Source organism: Odontesthes bonariensis, chromosome 14 (assembly GCF_027942865.1).
Source record: "Odontesthes bonariensis isolate fOdoBon6 chromosome 14, fOdoBon6.hap1, whole genome shotgun sequence".
NCBI classification, from domain to species: domain Eukaryota; kingdom Metazoa; phylum Chordata; class Actinopteri; order Atheriniformes; family Atherinopsidae; genus Odontesthes; species Odontesthes bonariensis.
In genome coordinates, this window is record NC_134519.1 from 11,496,027 (window position 1) to 11,514,459 (window position 18,433).

Consider the following 18,433-nt stretch of genomic DNA (forward strand, 5'->3'; position numbering starts at 1 on the left):
CTTCTCGGTCTTGAAATACAAAGGAATTGTACTTTGATGTTAAATCGCTGCTCTATGCTAATGTTGATTTTCTGTTTTTAAAGCACCTTCCTGTTCTCTTTTTTAATGGACGAAAATTGTATTTTCGAATGTTTCATTTCTCATTAGTGGCCACGAATCTCAAAGTTAACTTTGCTTTGAAATGCTGCAATATCACGATGAGGTGTATTTTTCCTCCACTTTTCCATTTCTACTGCCGGCATGTACACAGAGGTTGAGCATCCCATCAGACACTGGTTGTGAGCTGTACATCGCGGAACAATTACAGCTCTACCACTTTTCATGGAAAGTTTTTACTTAGTCGAGGCTGTTTTACAAGACATCTGCACAAAAACAAAGACACAAAAGGCACATCAGTCATGTGAGACTAAATGTTTCTTTGCTTCACACATACACACACAAACATGTTTTTCTATCTTTGTGATGACTCACCATTGGGCTAATGCATTATCCCACCCTAACCAACACTACTGAATGCCTAACCCTAAACATAAAACCAATTTCTGACCCTCAAAAATCCCTTTAAACACCATTCGGTCCCCACAAAACATGTTGGACCCTACCAGTATAATGGGCTTCTGCTATAGTACACACACAAACACTTGTCCTCACTTGCTATTAAAGCATTTTATGAGATACAAATATTATTCTCTTGACAGTTCGATCACTTTACAAGCTCACATTTAGAATTTATTGCAGTCAAAATATGAACAGTTCCAGTTTTGGAGGTTTGTGGGCTGGCCACACGCCAACAAATGCCTGAAGACTCATTTTAAGACAGATTTGGGAAAATTAATATATATAATGAGACAATGACTAATATATGTTGGTTAATGACTACATGGACATGACTGATGCTGCTAAAAATGCTAAAGTCAGCAAATGATGAAATGCCTCTTGAATATTTAAGAAAGATGTGACAAGTAATGAGAAATGTGCCTAAAGAACTGTTTAACCAAATTCTAGGACCTATTCTGAAAATGTCAAATATGCAAATATTGGATCTACGTTTAATTCTAATGTAAAATGGAGGAATTATTGATGAGGGTGAAGCATTAGCAACATTAAGACCACCTTTTCCAATCTAAGAAACAGACTGCAGGCTGAGTGCTCTGGCATATCAGGATGTTTTACACTATAATAACTGTTTTTAAGTTTGCTTTTTCCTATTTCAAGCCGACAATCCCCTTGTGCAGAAATGTTTTCCCAGCTTGGTGTGAGAGAACTTACTCAGTCTCATCTGCATCCAACGCCTCAGAGCATTCAGAGTCCACAATGTTGTGGAATTTCTGAAACCCGAGTGAGTGGAAGCGGTAACATTTTCCCCAGGAGCCTCACATCTAGGAGTCTGCCTATTTTGGCTTCTTGATCTATGTAATACTCCTTCGAGTTTAGATCTTTTCTGCCTCTTCCTTTTAACCTTGTAGGACATTGAAGCCATTTAAGGTACATCTGTATGAAATTGTGCTCCAAGAACTGCGCTGAATTTAAACCATGCACCAACATATTTGATTATTTGTGCTTAAAGAAAGCTGGAGGTTTAAAACGTTTTTGATTTTTCAGCTTTTTCATTTTGTGCCAAGACGTAGATACCACTTGAAATAATTAAACTAGTTTAATTTATCCGTGCAGGCCCTGCAAATAACAGATAAATGAAAGCATCAGTCTCCCACCCTCACCTTGAAATGAAAAACACTTAATGGTTTCACACAAGACTCAAGTGACTCATTAAAGTGCTTTTAAATGTCAACTGTCTTTTCTCTCGTTCCATCACTTCAGGGAGCCTCAGCACCAGTCCGTCCCCTACCACTACTATGAGCCACGTGGACCAGATGAGTGCGCCATGTACATTTCACACGAGCGCGGGAGGCGCGGCAGCCACCATCGCTTCATCACGGAGAAGCGGGTGTTCGCCAACTGGGCACGGACGTTTGACATCCACTTCTATCAGCCGGACTGGAGCCCGCCGCCTCTCCCAGCCAACCAGACGCTGCAGGGGACGGCCCCTGCGGCCCCCCAGAGGACGTGACTGGTGTTGGGATAAACAGATCGCCTTAGAGATTGTTGTCAGAAGGACATTTACCCTGAGGGGCAACTAGAGCCTGAAAACACATGACGAAATAGAAGAAAAGAAAAAGCAGCACAGAATGAGCTCTGAGTCTTCATCCTGCTGGACAATAGTTTGTCAAATGAGGTGAACCAGTTCAGACTTTTTTGAGAACCTTGTTAAGTGACTTATACATGAAGACAAGATCATCACACACTAAACGCATGCATGCAGTGTATTACTGTGGAACCCTGCTGGTCATTGTGCATATATGAGTGACTATGTATTTATATATAAGAGAGATCCCAGAGGATGCAACTCGAGTTTGGTCTCTCCATTAGAGATCAACATGGAATTCATGGAGAAACATATTTTTAAAATGCCTGGAATCTAACAATGTAGCTATGGAGACGGTGGAAGCTGAATGCAAATAATGATGTACCTTGAGTTGAATTGGGCTGTTTGAAAAAGAGAATTATCACTTCAGACACCAAATTCTTCAGTAGTTTTCAAAAATTTGTTAGGGTCGAGTTGGATGAGATTCTGGAGACCCCCCCCCCCTCCGTCTCATGCAACAAAGATTCAATTCCTTTCAAAGCAGTTAAATAAATCACTTTCCTGACTTTAATTCATACTGCCTTTCATATGTGTGCATTAGGAGCTGATCCAAGTCAAACTCTGCACCTTTTACAGCACATCCTGGATGACTGACAGGTGTGTAACAGTCACTGTAAGGTTTTATCTTGTGTGTGCACTTCTTTCTGTGCCGTAGGTGTATATCATAAGGCTTTGTTAGCTCCTGTCAGCAGTTAATAGTGCGATTTATTTAACTACAAGCTGGATTTCCATGTAAAAGCACAGCCATGTCACACAAGACAAGTGGGAGATGAAGATCGAGAGCCAGGGTGCAGCAGCAGCATCCATCCTACTTTGTTCATCTGCTGCCGCTTCTGTGAGCCTGAATCACCCTGCAGAGAATGACACTATTTTGAAGAATACTGGGTATATATATATATATATATATATATATGTTCTTTTTTTTGCTTAACTGATAAGTATGCGATCTGTTATTCTCGCTCTGGACTGTGTTTTATGGGCTACATGTAGACTCCCCCGCTTCACTCTATCTCCATGAATAAAAACCAGGTGCCAGTAAGGAAAAAGTGAGGAGACACAAAATTATTTTAAGAGCACAGGCTGGTGCTAAGTCTGTATCGATTCCATCTGCATCAGTGTAACATGACTAATGAGAGCACAGATGCTGTGGGACAGATACATACACGCTCCCACCGTGACAGAATGCTTCACACTACATGATTGCCTCTCACACATTGTAAAGAGCTGCTGCCTGGCTCGGAGAGCTGCTCACTTTTTAATGTAGCAAAGACGTGTTTTTATTTTCCACAGATGTTGACCCATCTGGGAATGGCTGTGGCCAATTTGTGTGAATTGCAAAGTGTTAAGTACTTGCATATTTGTGATTTTTTTTTCACTAAATGTAATCACGATAAGCAGCTACTGACTGTAAAAATGTGAGGGGGTGATGTTTTCAGACTGTTTGCCATGGAAAACAATAGCCCAAAATTGAACATATATTAGGTAACTGGTAGGAAAAAAAACTCTGAATCTTCACATTTGTCAAGCCTAAGCTCGAGTCAGTTTTGGGATTCTTGATTCATAAATAACTTATGTAGGTCGACATTTTGGAAAATATGATTATTCCCTTTTCTATCATGTCTGTAGCAGATTAGCACCAACTCAAAGCTGAAATGTGAAAGACCTTTTGCTTCACTGTCTCTTGATTTCAGGACATTCTTGGAATATTCCATGGCAGAACCTTGATACATTGTAGTGAAATGTCACACAGATAAAAAAAAACAAAAAAAAACTATATGATTGAAGAGCTTTGGTGGTCTTTCAAAGTAACGCTTGAGAATTTGGCAATTCTTTGCTCTTTGGCTTCCCCTACAGTTGCAGGATGTAACACCACTGTCATATAGACAGTGGTGCTCTTTGTGAGCCCTGCACATGTACAGCCATACACATGAATTTGAAATGTCAAGTGACAACAAGGCAAAACGGTGTGGGGGTGGAAACCAAAGTAGTAAACTGCAGTATTCCAGCCCCCAAACACTCTAGGGTCGTTTCAGACCCAGGAATGTGCATAACAAAAGTTATTGTATTTCAAAATTAGTCAGAAGCTCATAAATTTAAGGTTCACAAACTTCTCGAGTGTTGCTTTATTGCTGGAGCGACGAAGTTACAGCACAAATATGACTGATATCAATCTTTTTGTCTCAACAAGTACAATCATAGTTCCCAAAATCAGTTCAATTCAATTCCCAAAACAATAACTTCAAAACAACGACTACATTTACATGCACAGCAATATTCTGATATGAACCTGATTAAGACATTACTCTGAATGAGACACTGCCATGTAAAACTGCTTTTGTGATTCCCTTAACTGGAATAAAGTCAGATTTTGAGAAGATTCTCATGTTATGTGGACATGTATTACTGAAATTTTACGTCCGACAGAGCTGGGCGCTGCCCCGGTCTTCAGAGTTGTCAGGTCATCTTATTATGAGCGACTTTAAGATAAAACAGATTTTTTTTCATTGATCTGGTTGCTTGTTTCTATCAAGACATCTGCCAACACAGACTCCAACATAATTCAGTACAGAGGTGGAAGGCTGTGGTGAAAAAGAAGACACATTTTTGGGGTGGGGGAGCAACTCAAATAGGCTAAAGCTTAGGGTTTAGAGGGGTGTGGATGTAATTAAGACTTTGGTTGGGTGGAAACATAGGAATAGTGTAGTAGGGCGTAATGTGGTCATGAGTCATTACTCTGCCCTGTAAAATGTAAATGGGAATATGAATGGACTATCCTATATGCAACTCATAAACACAATCGGAATATTGTCTTATTAGTTTCATTAGAATATATCTGTTGGTGTTTCAGCACCAACATTAATCTGCTTTGGATCATTAACAGTCCAATGAATAAAATATGTTTTATCAGTGGTTCTGCATCCATCAGTGTTTACATGCAATATCAACTGAGGTAAAAATGGGACAATGAAAATAAGATTATTACCCCTGTGTTTGTACACATCAACGACCAAAAATGATGAGAAAAAACGTTGGTTTGTGAGGAAGATGGGAAGCCAGTGACTAACTTTCACCCCAGACTGACGGCAGCTGACATTTTTACCTTTTTAGTCTTGCTCTTTCCATCAGGCTGTGTCATGCTGAAATAATAATGAAAGACAGGCAGAGTTACAAGGCACCCTCATTACTCCCAAGAGCTACGAATAGATCCTTCACCGTGTTCATAACTGAGTGCTGGAGCATTTTTTTTTGTGCTTTTCAATGGTACTGAACTGCCTTTTTGCCCGAAGGTGAGGCACATCGATCAACGTAACAAAGGAAAATCAAGTACAGCAGAGGGACACACCTCAATTATTAGGCTGTAGAGCCTTCACCTGATCAATAAAATGTCTTTAATCTGCATTGGATGATTAATGGCTCATTGCAATGTTGAATATACAAGTAAGACTGAGGAACAATTGCTAATTTTAGGCTGCAGATAAATATTATTTTCATCAATCATTTTTCCCTTAACGTTGTCTCTACACTTCATCCAAGATTTTAACACAAAGAATAAAGTTTTTTTTTACCTTCTCCAAAATGTTTGAAAAGCATGACAGAAAACCAGAGGCGAGGACTAGGCCCCTCACAATTCCTATTAATATAATTACTTAAATTAACACGACCTAGATATGTGACATAAACGGCTAAGTGGATTAACTTTAGTTAAAGATAACTAATTGATTTAGGATCAAAGAAGTTTTTGCTAAAATCATCGACTTTCAAGCTGATGCAGTTGAGCACTCTAATGGAACTGCATTTTTTGCTTTTTGTTCATATTCACAGACTATTTTGAAAATAAATATAGCTTTGACATCAGTGCTGTTTTGAGCCCATGAACTGAGTATTTAGCTGTTGTCATCTTGAGTATTTTTACTGCCAGAAGCAACACGCGAGGGGTAAATCTGAGTGAGAACCTAAGGGCACCAAGCAGGTTAATTCACCTGTCACTCAAAAAGAGAAAGCATTTTTTTTTAAGTCTTGATATAATACAACCTCTATTCCCCAAAAATTGAAACGCTGCGTAAATGTGAATGAAAAAATAGACAGGGTCATGTTTACCTCTCCTTTTAAGTCTGTAAACATCTGGGATCCGAGGAGACCAGTTTCTGGACCGTTTGGAGAGGATTGTTGTCCCATTCTTGTCTGATATATGATTCTAGATGCTCAACAGTCCTGGATCTTCTTTGTTGTCTTTTGTGTTTCATTACGCACCAATTTCAGTTGATGAAAGGTCTGGACAGCAGGCAGGTCAGTAGCACTGTTGGAATAGATGCAGGATGTGGGTTAGCATTGTCTTGCTGAAATATGCAAGGTCTTCCCTGAAAATAAACGTCATCTGAATGGTGTTTTTAAATATGTTGCTCTAAAACCTGTACGTACCTTTCAGCATTGATGGTGTCCTTCCAGATGTGGAAGTTGCCAGTTCCAGAGGCACTAATGCACCTTCATGCCATCAGAGAAGCAGGCATTTAAATTGAGCGGACTCGACATCCACGACTTTTAAAAATAATTTCAAATTGCCCCCCCCCGGTGGTCAAAAGAGTTAATTACTGTGTTCCCAAATTCATTTTAAAAAATATAATAATATGAAAAAAATATATAAATATTTATAAGTGACATAAAGCACACACAGTGACAGTAAATATATCAGACCATGATGTTACGCTATATATATATATATATATATATATATATATATATATATATATATATATATATATATATATGTGGTTGGCTCAGATCTCGGGAATGTCTATTAGACGGGTGTTTTTTTTGTTGTTGTTTTTTTTTCTCTGAAACTCCACCTATGGATGGCACGGTCATCTGTGTTCACAGACACTTCTGGAAGTGTTCCTGAGCTGATGCAGTGATTTCCGTGACAGAATCATGTCTGTTCTTTTTTTTTTTTATGATTTAAACTTTTTTTATTTTTCAAACAACAATCCACATTATATTATTATACAATATAAATTCAGTCCTTGACAAGTGACTTCAAGTGAATTATACAACATTACACACACACAAAATTAAATAGTAAAAGGAACGAATGTATACAAAACAAAAATTTACAAAAAAAAAATATATGTATAAATATAATCATACACATCAGTATTAGTATATTAGTAAAAATAAAATAAATAATAATAATAATAATAAAATAGATAAATACAAAATAAATACAAACAAAAGTGATGCCAAACGAAATCTGGACATGAAGTTTCAAGAGTTCAGCTGTATAAGCCTATTCAGATGCCTAAGTACTTGAGCTGGAGAGGGTCGCTAATTGAATACAAGCCAGGTAGGGGCCCCATTTTCGATCATAATCATCTAGTTTGTTCAATAATTTAAATGATACCCTTTCTAAAGAAGCTAGTTGGCCGAGAGAAGTATGCCAGTGATTAAGCGATGGAGCTGAAGAAGATTTCCATTCCAATATTAATAATTTCCTACCCAGCATAATCGCTGTTTGGGCCCACTGCGAAAGAAATGAAGGCAGAGCACTCATAACTGAAGGGTCACCAAGAGTGTAGAGTCTATTACAAAAAGGAATATCTTTGCCAAGGATCTCCCCCACTGTCCTCTGAACTGCTGCCCAGAAGACCTGAACATCTGGGCACTCCCACAGCATGTGTAACAATGTGCCGCTATCCTGCTGGCATCTCCAACATTTACCATTGTTTGCTAATCCCACCTTGTGTAGCTTAACAGGAGTCCAGTATATTCTATGTAATATTTTAAATTGGACTAGTCGAGTCCTCAACTCTCTCGATACCCTCTTCCCATTCCTAAGTATCCCCTCCCATTCAGCCTCTGAGAAGGTATAATTTAAATCTTTCTCCCATGCTCGCTTAAGGGGTGATAGAGAGGTATCAGATTCCATTAATAACATCTTATAAAAAGTGGAGGCTGCATGTTCTTGCTTTAGTGCCTTCTTGAGATCTTCCAAGAAGCCACAAGGGGCTACCAAAGCCGAGCCAAAAGTTTTTAGTAATAAGTGTCGTAGCTGCATATATTTCCAAAAATCTTGTCTAGGTAGATTGAATTCCCCAGCCAGGATTTCAAATGACTTTAATGTGCCGTTGTCATATAGGTCTCCTAATACTGACACATTTTTCAAAAACCAAGATTTCCAAAGAAACGGAGTTTTGTTGATACAAAGTTTTGGATTGTGCCACAGACCTGAAGTGTAATTAAGGTGTATGTTAAATTTAAAAATCTGGGATATCTTTTTCCACAATATTTGAAGGTGCGACATGACAGGGTGTAGTCTATTCTGAGGGGCAAGGTTAGTGGACAAACAGTAGAATGGAGCAAATGGAGCCGAAACCTCAGTCTCAAGGGCAAGCCAAGGGGGGGCTCTCTCTGGATGCATAAACCAGTGGGATAAATGCCTGAGAGAGAAGGCATAATAATAATATAGCAGGTTAGGGATTCCCAATCCTCCAGTATCCACTGGTCTCTGTAGTTTTTTTCAAATTAATCTTGGTTTTTTTTATAGTTCCATATAAATTCTTTGCACAGCCTATCAATTTTTTTGAAATATGATGGTTGAATAAATACTGGTAGAGCCTGTAGTAAATAATTGAATTTGGGAGTACACACCATTTTAATTATGTTCACTTTACCCCATATTGAAAGAGTTGATTCCAGCGTTCTATGTCCACCTTCATACTCTCAAGTAAAGGATCAAAATTTATTTTTATAAGGTTAGATAATTGTGGGGGTATTGTAATACCTAAATATTTTATACCTGTTGCGGGCCAGGAGACCAGCGGGAAAAAATGTTCTGGGGCAGTGAGTCGTGAGTGGAAGGGCCTCTGACTTTGTCCAGTTGACCTTATAACCTGAAATATCTGAGAATATGTTAATTAGAGAGAACAATGCAGGAAGGGAATTTTGCGGATCAGACACAAATAACAAAATGTCGTCTGCATATAGCATTAGCTTATGACAACTTTGACCAATAGAGATGCCCGGAAATTTAGTTTCTCTTCGAATTGCCTCTGCCAGTGGTTCAAGAGCTATTGCAAAAAGGAGGGGGGATAGAGGGTCCCCTTGTCTTGTGCCCCTTCCTAATTGGAACGATGGACCAATAATACCATTTGTGAGAACGGAGGCTTTTGGGCTTATGTATAAAAGCCGTATCCAATTAATGAAATTGCTACTAAAACCAAAATATTTCAGTGTTAAAAACAAGTATTGCCATTCAACCCTATCAAATGCTTTTTCAGCGTCCAATGAGATGACTGCAATAGGGTTCTGACTATCTTGAACAGCCCACATAATGTCCAGTAGCCTTCTGATATTATCTGCTGAATATCTGGAGCGTATAAAGCCCACCTGATCAGGGTGGATTAGGTGGGTCATGACAAGATCTAAGCGATTGGCCAGAATTTTAGATAATATTTTGCTGTCATAGGAGGTTAAGCTAATGGGCCGATAATTACGGCAATCTGCGGGGTCTTTGTCTTTCTTTAAAATAAGTGTTATAATAGCTTCAGATAGCGATGGTGGAAGCATTTGTCTTTTAAATGACTCATTGAAAAGGTCTAGTAGCATTGGGGCCAATTCTTCAGAAAAAGATTTATAAAATTCAGCCGTAAAGCCATCACGGCCCGGGGCTTTGTTGGAGGGAAGGTGTTTAATTACTGCAATTATCTCTGCTATAGTGATTGGTGCGCAGTGTTGTGCGTGAACGAGTTCAAAAGAACGCGTTCATTGAACACGCTCATTTTTTCGTGAACGTTGAACTGAACGCAACACATTTTTTAATAAAGAACTTGAACGTAAATGAGTTCACATTATGTGTCATGAACGGCAGACATCACTGTAAATGAACGTTGGAATTTGTTTTCCATTGAAAACTGAGTGACATCTGTTTTCTCTTTTGAAACGTAACGAGAGAAAGTTCCTCCCTCCTGTATTCTCGCTGGTGCCGCTTAAATCATGTATCACCAGACAGAAATGGTTTTGACATTGTGTGCGCAATGCATTGCGGGCAACGTAATGTCCGGCTGAGAATAATTGAATAACATACTGGCTTCCGCACGTCTTTACCCGTGATGAATTGCAGCAGAGCGGGGTAGGCATAACAACGCCGCGTAGCAGGCAACGACGAGAGCGCGGAGGGCTGGAGGAGCGAGCGAGCGAGCGAGAGAGTGAGAGAAAGCGCTGCAATTAAAAAAAAAAAAAAGGCTAGTGGAAGTGATGGCACGGAGACAGACACCGATTCTCCTTATGAACATTTAAAACAATTTTACACTCTTGCAAACCAAGACCCCGACGGCATTTCATATTATATATTCTTTTTTTAATTAAATGCTGGATAGATTTCATTGCACTAAGTATAGAACTGGTCTACCTTGTCTGTACTGCTGCAAGTTTCATCACCTGGTAAGATTCAAGATTCAAGATTCAAGATTCAAAGGTTTATTGTCATATGTTCAGTTAGAAACGTGTTTCCCTGAACAATGAAATTCTTTTCTTTGTTGCCCGCACTGGATGTCCAAATGTATAATAATAAAAGATAAGCTAAAGATAAAAAAATAAAAAAAAAATTTGCATGCAACAACAATATTCTTAAAGGTTTTTTAAATAAAATAGAAATATAGAAATAAAATATAGAAATCTGGCCTGTATACATAATGTGCAGTAGTGGGCTACATTAGCTGTTTTGTGCAGTAGTCAGCAGTAAAGTGGTTGTGCAAAATTGGAAGTACATTCAGGTAGTCAGTAAAAGACAGTTGCAGTAGGTGACCCCAAGTTCAGTCTTTGGCAGATTTCAGTGATCTGATGGCAGTGGGAAAAAAAGAGTTTTTAAAACGGGTGGTTTTGCACTTCCCACTCCTGAACCTCCGTCCTGAGGGCAGAAGTGAGAACAGTCCGTGCTGGGGGTGTGTGGGGTCTTTGATGATGGAGGCAGCTCGTCTGTGGACTCTCCGTTTGTAGATGCTCTGCAGAGATGGTTGTGGTGTTCTTGTAATTTTTGATGCAGTCTTTACCACTCTCTGCAGGCGTTTGCGGTCTTTCACGGTGGAGCTGCCGTACCATACAGTGATCGAGGTGGTTAAGATGGATTCAATAATGCAGCTGTAGAAGTTGTTGAGAATCTTGGGTGACATGCCAAATTTTCTCAGCCTCCTCAGGAAGTACAGCCGCTGCTGAGCCTTCTTTACCACCTGTGTGGTGTTGAGTGTCCAGGTGAGGTCGTTACTGATGTGGACCCCCAGATATTTAAAGCTGCTCACCCTCTCCACCTCCAGGCCTTGGATAGACAGTGGCTCATGAGGTCTCCTCTCCTTCCTCATGTCCACTATCATTTCCTTGGTCTTGTCTGTGTTCAGGGTGAGGTTGTTGTCTCCACACCATGTCCCCAGGCTGTCCACCTCCCTCCTGTAAGCTGCCTCGTCTCCGCCAGTGATGCGTCCAATCACAGCGGTGTCGTCAGCGAACTTAAGGATGATGTTGTCGGGGTGAGAGGCGGCACAGTCGTGGGTGAACAGGGTGTAGAGGATGGGGCTGAGGACGCAGCCCTGAGGTGTACCGATGCTGGTGGTGATGCTGGCTGAAGTCCTGTTCCCAATCCTGACAGACTGTGGTCTGCCAGTCAGAAAGTCCAAGAAACCCACAATTGCAGTGTCATGAGAAAATGTCTACAATGAGCAGTTTCAAAGAACGTATAGTGATTTCTAGCTCGTAGTGTGAAAAAAAGTATTTATTTGAATATCTCACGAAAAAAGTAAAATGAACTGAACTTTGAACTAGTTCATAATTAAAATTGTGAACTTTGAACGTGAACTGTTCACTTTGAGCATGTATGAACTGAACTTGAACTAGTTCAGAAAAGCTGTGAACTGGCACAACACTGTTGGTGCGTCTAACCTCTCAATTTGATCCCGGGTTACTTGGGGAAGGTTTAAGCTCTGCAGAAATGTTGTGATGTCATCCTCTGAAGCCTGTGACTCAGAACTATTTAGATTTGCATAAAAATCTGTAAAAGTAGCATTAATTTTCTGGGGATCAGTAAAGAGTTGTCCATTTGTGTCCTTGATAACGTAGTTGGCACTCATGGCCTCCCTTTGTTTAATATACCTCGCCAGTAACCTTCCTGCCTTGTCTCCCTCCTCAAAGTACTTTTGTCTTGCCTGAAAAAGACAAAATTCAGCTTTTTGTGATGTTATTGTGTTGTATTCATATTTTAATTTGGTTAATTTGACTAGATTGATTGAAGAGGAATCCCTTTTGAGATTTTGCTCAGTGATCTCAATTTTTTTCTCCAAATCAGCAAGCTGTTTAATATTTTTATTCTTTCTAAAGGAGGCCTGCTGAATAATATAACCCCTCAAGAAAGCCTTCAGTGCCTCCCAAGCAATTCCAGCTGAGGGAGCAGATGGATTATTTGTCTCTTTGTATAGATTGATTTGGGATTTAAGAGAATTTCTAAAATTGTCCTCCATTAACAGACTGGAGTTTAATCTCCACCTAGGGGTTCTGGTTATGGCATTAAATGCAATCAAGGAAAGATAAATTGGACTATGATCCGATAGTATTATATTACCAATACTGCTATTGACAATAGCTGGCATTAAAGATTGGGAGATTTAAAAAAAGTCTATTCGCGAAAAGGATGCATGTGGGGCGGAATAGAAAGTGTAGTCTCTACCATTTGGGTTTTGTAACCGCCAAACATCTACTAGGGCGCAAGCATTAGCCATTGCTCTAAGTGAGTAGCTACCTTTTGTTGTGCGAGTCAGACTTTTGCTTCGGTCCAATGTCCCATCCATCACCTCATTATAATCACCCGCCAACAGCACCGGGTGATCCCCCAGATCTGAAATTTTCTTTTCTAACTAGCCAAAAAAGGACGGATCATCAATGTTAGGAGCATAAATATTAGCTAAAATAATATTTGTGCCTTGGATTTCACACAACATAATTTACATCCTACCTGCCTCATCTGTACTTTTTGTTAGGCATTTAAATTGTAAATTCCTGTTAATTAATGTTGCTACACCTCTACTTTTGCTGGTTCCGCTGCATGAGCCAACATAGCCTACCCAACCAAGACCCAGTTTTTGAAATTCTTGTCGAGATAGATGTGTCTCTTGGACAAAGACAATATCACATTTTTTAGATTTAATGAAAGACAAAATTTTACTCTTCTTTATGGCATTATTGAGACCCTTGACATTCCAGCTCATTAGACTTAAATTATTAGGTGCCATTGTGGGAGAAGGATGTCATGACATTCTCATGACATCTGGCCTAGTTACATCGTGTGCCTTGTTTTGATAAAGACAAGCATAAAGAGGTATCACAGAAGGAAGACAGCGGACATTTTGTAACATTCTGTATGCATATTTGCTGTGACAGTTTGTTCAATAAACTCCCCAATGGACGGCTGACCGACGTGTGATTCGACTCATTTTCTCCACAACATAATGGTGACCCCGAATTCGTGAGATTTTGCATCTGGATCCTGGCGGAGCGTGTCCTCTGTGCCCCGACAACCGACATCAGCTGTGAGAGCCGGCTGGTTGGATTTTTTTCCTACCATTACGCAGCTGGCTTCTGTTGGTGGTGCACAGCTCACAGGCTTTTTTCCGGGTTCCCCAAATTTAAAAGAACACAGGAGAGAGTACGGATTCTGCATTCGGTAAGCATTTCATTGTTTACCTCTGCGCAGGGGGGCTGTTGAAATTGTTTGAAATTGTGGGCCAAGGGGAGCCAAATGTTTGAATTAAGATAAAATTGGGTGAACAGCAGCTTATGTGAGTTGTAAAGCAGACAGCTGTGGTCAGTTGGTCTGGCTTGTGTTGTTGTATTTTTGTGGTAATAAAGAAGGGCTAGTCGCTGGCTCCAGCAAGTTGTGAATCGGGTGAATTCAAACTGGATTAATGAATAAGCTTTAAAGAAGCGGGCAGGTTGTTGAGCAATCGCCAATGGTACCTCTTGCAACTATCAGCCATCCTTCAATGCATTGGGGGGAGGAATACTGACGGGAGCACGGGGTACACTAGACTCCTTGACTAGTGAAAATGATTTTCACGTATGTTTAATGAGTCTTATGTTTATGATTATAATCTTATGATTATGTTAATTAATTCTTAATTAACTATGTGGGATGATTTTCTTTCATTTTAGATTATTTCTTTATTAAATCACTGATAAGTGATTTCAGGGGGGACTATGTGGGAGAAGGATGTCATGACATTCTCATGACATCTGGCCTAGTTACATCGTGTGCCTTGCTGACTGGTTCAGATGAATATTGTTGATAGTTAGAATGAGTTGTTTAACATTAGGCGCCTCCAGAGAGTGCCACGTACGGTTGTTTTGGCATCATAATAAAGAAAAAAAGTAAAACAAAACTTAAAAAAAACAAAACAACAAAAAAAAAAACAAGACAGAATGAAACAACCCATCCCCCGTCCCCCCAAACCCACCCTTATCAAGGTCCGCGGACATGCACTCAACTGACGCTGCTCACGGCATCCCACCCCCTCCCCCCGCACATTTGCAGGTTGGCTAATAGTAAGTATTATGAAATTATCAGTAAAATTACACATTCCAACTTATGATAACTTTAGCTGCAACAACGAGCTTTGCATTTCTCAAAATAACTGTTGAAGATCAACAACCAAAAAATGAAACAGTCCTCATACCATCATAGTGACCAACCTTCTTGGTAGAAGTGTCCAGTGAAAAGTAAGAGTTCGCACACCAGTGTATCTTCATGGAGTTCGTGTGCCAGTAGCACCTCAGTCGAGTGAGTGGATAAACGACATGGCTTTTTTGTGGTCTTTAAAACGCCTGGGTCCCTGCGCAGTTTTCAACATCATCTAGTTTCTCCCTGAGGGCCTCGACCTCCTTGTTGGTGGCGAGGGTTAGGTGCTGTTTACACATACCCGGGTATTTTGATAAACGCATATTTTCTAACCTTCGTTTTCAAAAAAAAACTTGGTGCACACAGCCCCGTTTTAAAAAAAAAACACGTCTACATTGATCCGCATAAATACGCTATCAGGAGCTGTTAAATTACGCCAAGCCTGACGGTGGTATGGCCGGGCTCTGTCTGCCAACAGAAGCTCCGCAATTGCTGCTCTCCGCGCCATAATGCGCCTTTGTTGTTCAATACATTGTATGACTGTAATTTTCAAAATCACACAAGTGAGTATTGACCCATCCCACGTGACGTCACAACAAAAGCGTCAGCCATTTTGGACGTGAAAACAAGTAGTCTACCACAGCCAACAACGGAGGAGCGAGGAACATTCAAAGGAAAATATCGATTCGATCAGTAAGGTTTACATCATGCCGGCATATTGTTGCGCGCCTGGGTGTACCAACAGTCAGCAGACGGGGAAAGATTTGTCTTTTTACCGGATCCCCACTGATCTTGAGCGACGGAGAAGATGAGTCGCGGCGATCAATAGGAAAGACTGGCAACCTTCAGTATACCAGCGGTTGTGTAGTGACCACTTTGTTGGAGGTAAGTGTCGAATAAAGATATATAACATATACATATACATGCAAAATAAAGGTAAAGCCTGAGAGGGATTTTCCACGGCACACCAGATGATCTCTCACGGCACACTAGTGTTCCCCCGTGCCATTTCAGGGTTGCCTTTCTACTAGATAAAACATAACACAGCGCCTTTAGTAAAGCACTACGACTTGGTCATTGCAATTCTCGTAATAGCAAGATTATAACACCGTGTCAACGGGTTTACATGTCGTTTATCCTGGTGAACAACGTTAAATGAAAAATGTAAACAAACCTTAGCTGTAAAAAGATGGCGCCCACCGGCTCCAGGGACGATCCACTGGTAAAAGGCAGGTCACATAGCCCGACACAAAATATTTGTAGGCATCCAAACTCGTGTATGCCTTTAGATCCTTTCCCGTGTATGGCGATGGGTTTTTTACAACATAAATATAAAGGTCGTGGGGGCCGAAGTCGGGTAAAGACGAGGCGGTGGCATGCTGTCGGACGTCTGTAAACAGCCCTAGTGGAAGCAAGTACACGTCGTTTTCTAAACCTCCAATTTTCAGCTTCTCCAAATACCTCTCCCTCTGCTGGCCCACTAAATGCCCGACCTCGCTGGATAGTGGAGTTTTTTTTCTGCATCTTGTTCTTTCTTCTTTAATTCAATTTTCAGTCTGTCTGTATCGTTACTGTTACTATCGTTACTCGCAAATCGTTGTCTTCTATACGTCCAAAATGGCGGTTGCTTTACGAAAGTCACGTGACTGGGAAGGGTCAATAGCTCTCAACAACAGAAATGCTGCTAGTACCTCCATGCTTGCCAGATAGGGGCGGGGCTCTGTACTATGACGACAACTCCGCATTCCATTCTGAAAACTCCGTTTTTGTCTCTTTCAACCAGTTTACACACAAACGCTAAACGTTTTTAAAAAATCTCCACTTTTGCCGGAGTTTTTTTTTAGCTTCGTTTTGGGAGGAAAAAACTCTGTTTGTGTATAAACGAAAGGCACAAATTAAGGGAAAGGTCTTCGTTTTTCAAAATACCCGGGTATGTGTAAAGAGCACCTTAGCTTCTAGCCTTCCTTGTGCGTCTTCCAGAAACCCCAGGCGGCTCTCAACGTTGCTAATTCGGTTAGCGATGTCGGCTAGCCTACTCTCTGTGGCGCTTCTTGTAATGCGAATCTCTTCAAGTTTCTTGTCATGGCTGTCCGATTTCTCCAGTATAAGCGCAGTGAGCTTAGCCAGCTCCCGTGCTACCTCACCAGGTACACCGGGAGGCTCCACCGCGGGCGCCGCCTCCATCTCGGAGCATGGTGGGGAAGAGGGAGGTCTTTGGTTAGCATTAGCCTTAGCTTGACTCGTGCCAGCGACCTCGGAGCATTTAGTGCTCCCAGTTCCCGTATTTGCGGCCGGTTTGGTTGTGCTTCTTGTGTTGTTCGGCATAGTAGCCATAAAAAAGGGTACCATGTGTATTATGGTCGCTCCTCGTTGCATCAAAATGTAGAATCAGCTGCGGGGAAGGTGTAGAGCGCTCTCAAGCAGCCATACTTGCCAAGCGCGTCACGTGACTCAGGCTGCAGAATCATGTCTGTTCTGAAGATCACAGACTCGGTGTCTGTTAATTTTCCTCTGTGTACCTTACATGCAGAAATCTTTTGATGAAAGTATGTACTTTGGATGTGGATTCTTCCAAGTCTCCTAAATTCTACCTGTCCACTGCTTTACTTCTGAGAGACTTTGCCTCTCTAAGGTGCTCCTTTTATACCCAATCATGTTACTAATCTGTTGCCAATTAACCTAATTAGTTATAACATGTTCCTCCAGCTGTCACTCTTTACGACCTAATCTTCCAGCCTTTATGTTACCCTGTCCCAACTTTCCCAACAAAGTGTTACTGCCATCAAATTCAAGATGAACTCAAGTTTTCCATGAAATAGTAAAATATCTTACTTTCAACATTTGATACATTACATTGTTTATGAGATCTGCAAATCATTGCATTCTGTTTTTACTGAAATTTTACATTTTGAACCAACTTTTTTGGAATTGGGGCTGTACAATCAAACAAATCTTTACAATTATAACAGTTTAGAACAATGAATCATCCCTGTATTCAGTACAACGAAATTAAAAGCAGTCTGAGGCTGAATACCTACATCAAAGCTTCAGATTCACGCCGGAATGAAAAACGTTAATCACTTCCAAGTTTAATCATATTCCACCTCTGGTACAATGTTCTCAATGTATCTACTAGACTGAAAATATGTTGGCGATATGAACACTTTGATTTTAAAATTTAAATTTGATCTTAACAGTAAGTCTTTGGGGGTTGACTCATTGTTTAAGCCACCATCCTGTGGCCATTTGAAGAAGTGCAGTTTTTTTCTCACTTCCAAGTTGGCTTTGTGTTTTTCCCACTTAGGCTGCCACTTGTTTATTATTGTATAAATCTTTTTGGCAGCCATATTGTATATTAACATTACAAAAAGGCTATCCCAGTCCCTATTGATCCTCCCCTTAACCCTAGAATGTGATTGATGAGAACACAGTTGTCGGTCAGAGGTGCTCACACCATGAGAGCATCTTTCACGGTGCACTTCCTCATCAGATACAAGGACATGGCTGTCTCTCATGAATCGTAAACAGCTGCAGCACAGCTAAGATTGCTCTGGACTTTGTAGTGTAGCAAAAATGTGTTTTTA

The 18,433-nt window shown here is 40.5% G+C and overlaps 1 protein-coding gene across 1 annotated transcript in view; it reads left to right on the forward strand.

Moving 5' to 3' along the window:
• Window positions 1–4,580, forward strand: part of st6galnac5a (ST6 (alpha-N-acetyl-neuraminyl-2,3-beta-galactosyl-1,3)-N-acetylgalactosaminide alpha-2,6-sialyltransferase 5a) — a 57,977-nt gene extending 53,397 nt beyond the window's left edge. Inside the window, exon 5 of the mRNA XM_075482855.1 lies at window positions 1,819–4,580. Coding sequence (XP_075338970.1) covers window positions 1,819–2,068 — 250 coding nt within the window. The 3' untranslated portion in view covers window positions 2,069–4,580. The remainder of the gene's footprint in view (window positions 1–1,818) is intronic.
• Window positions 4,581–18,433: the final 13,853 nt, after the last annotated feature.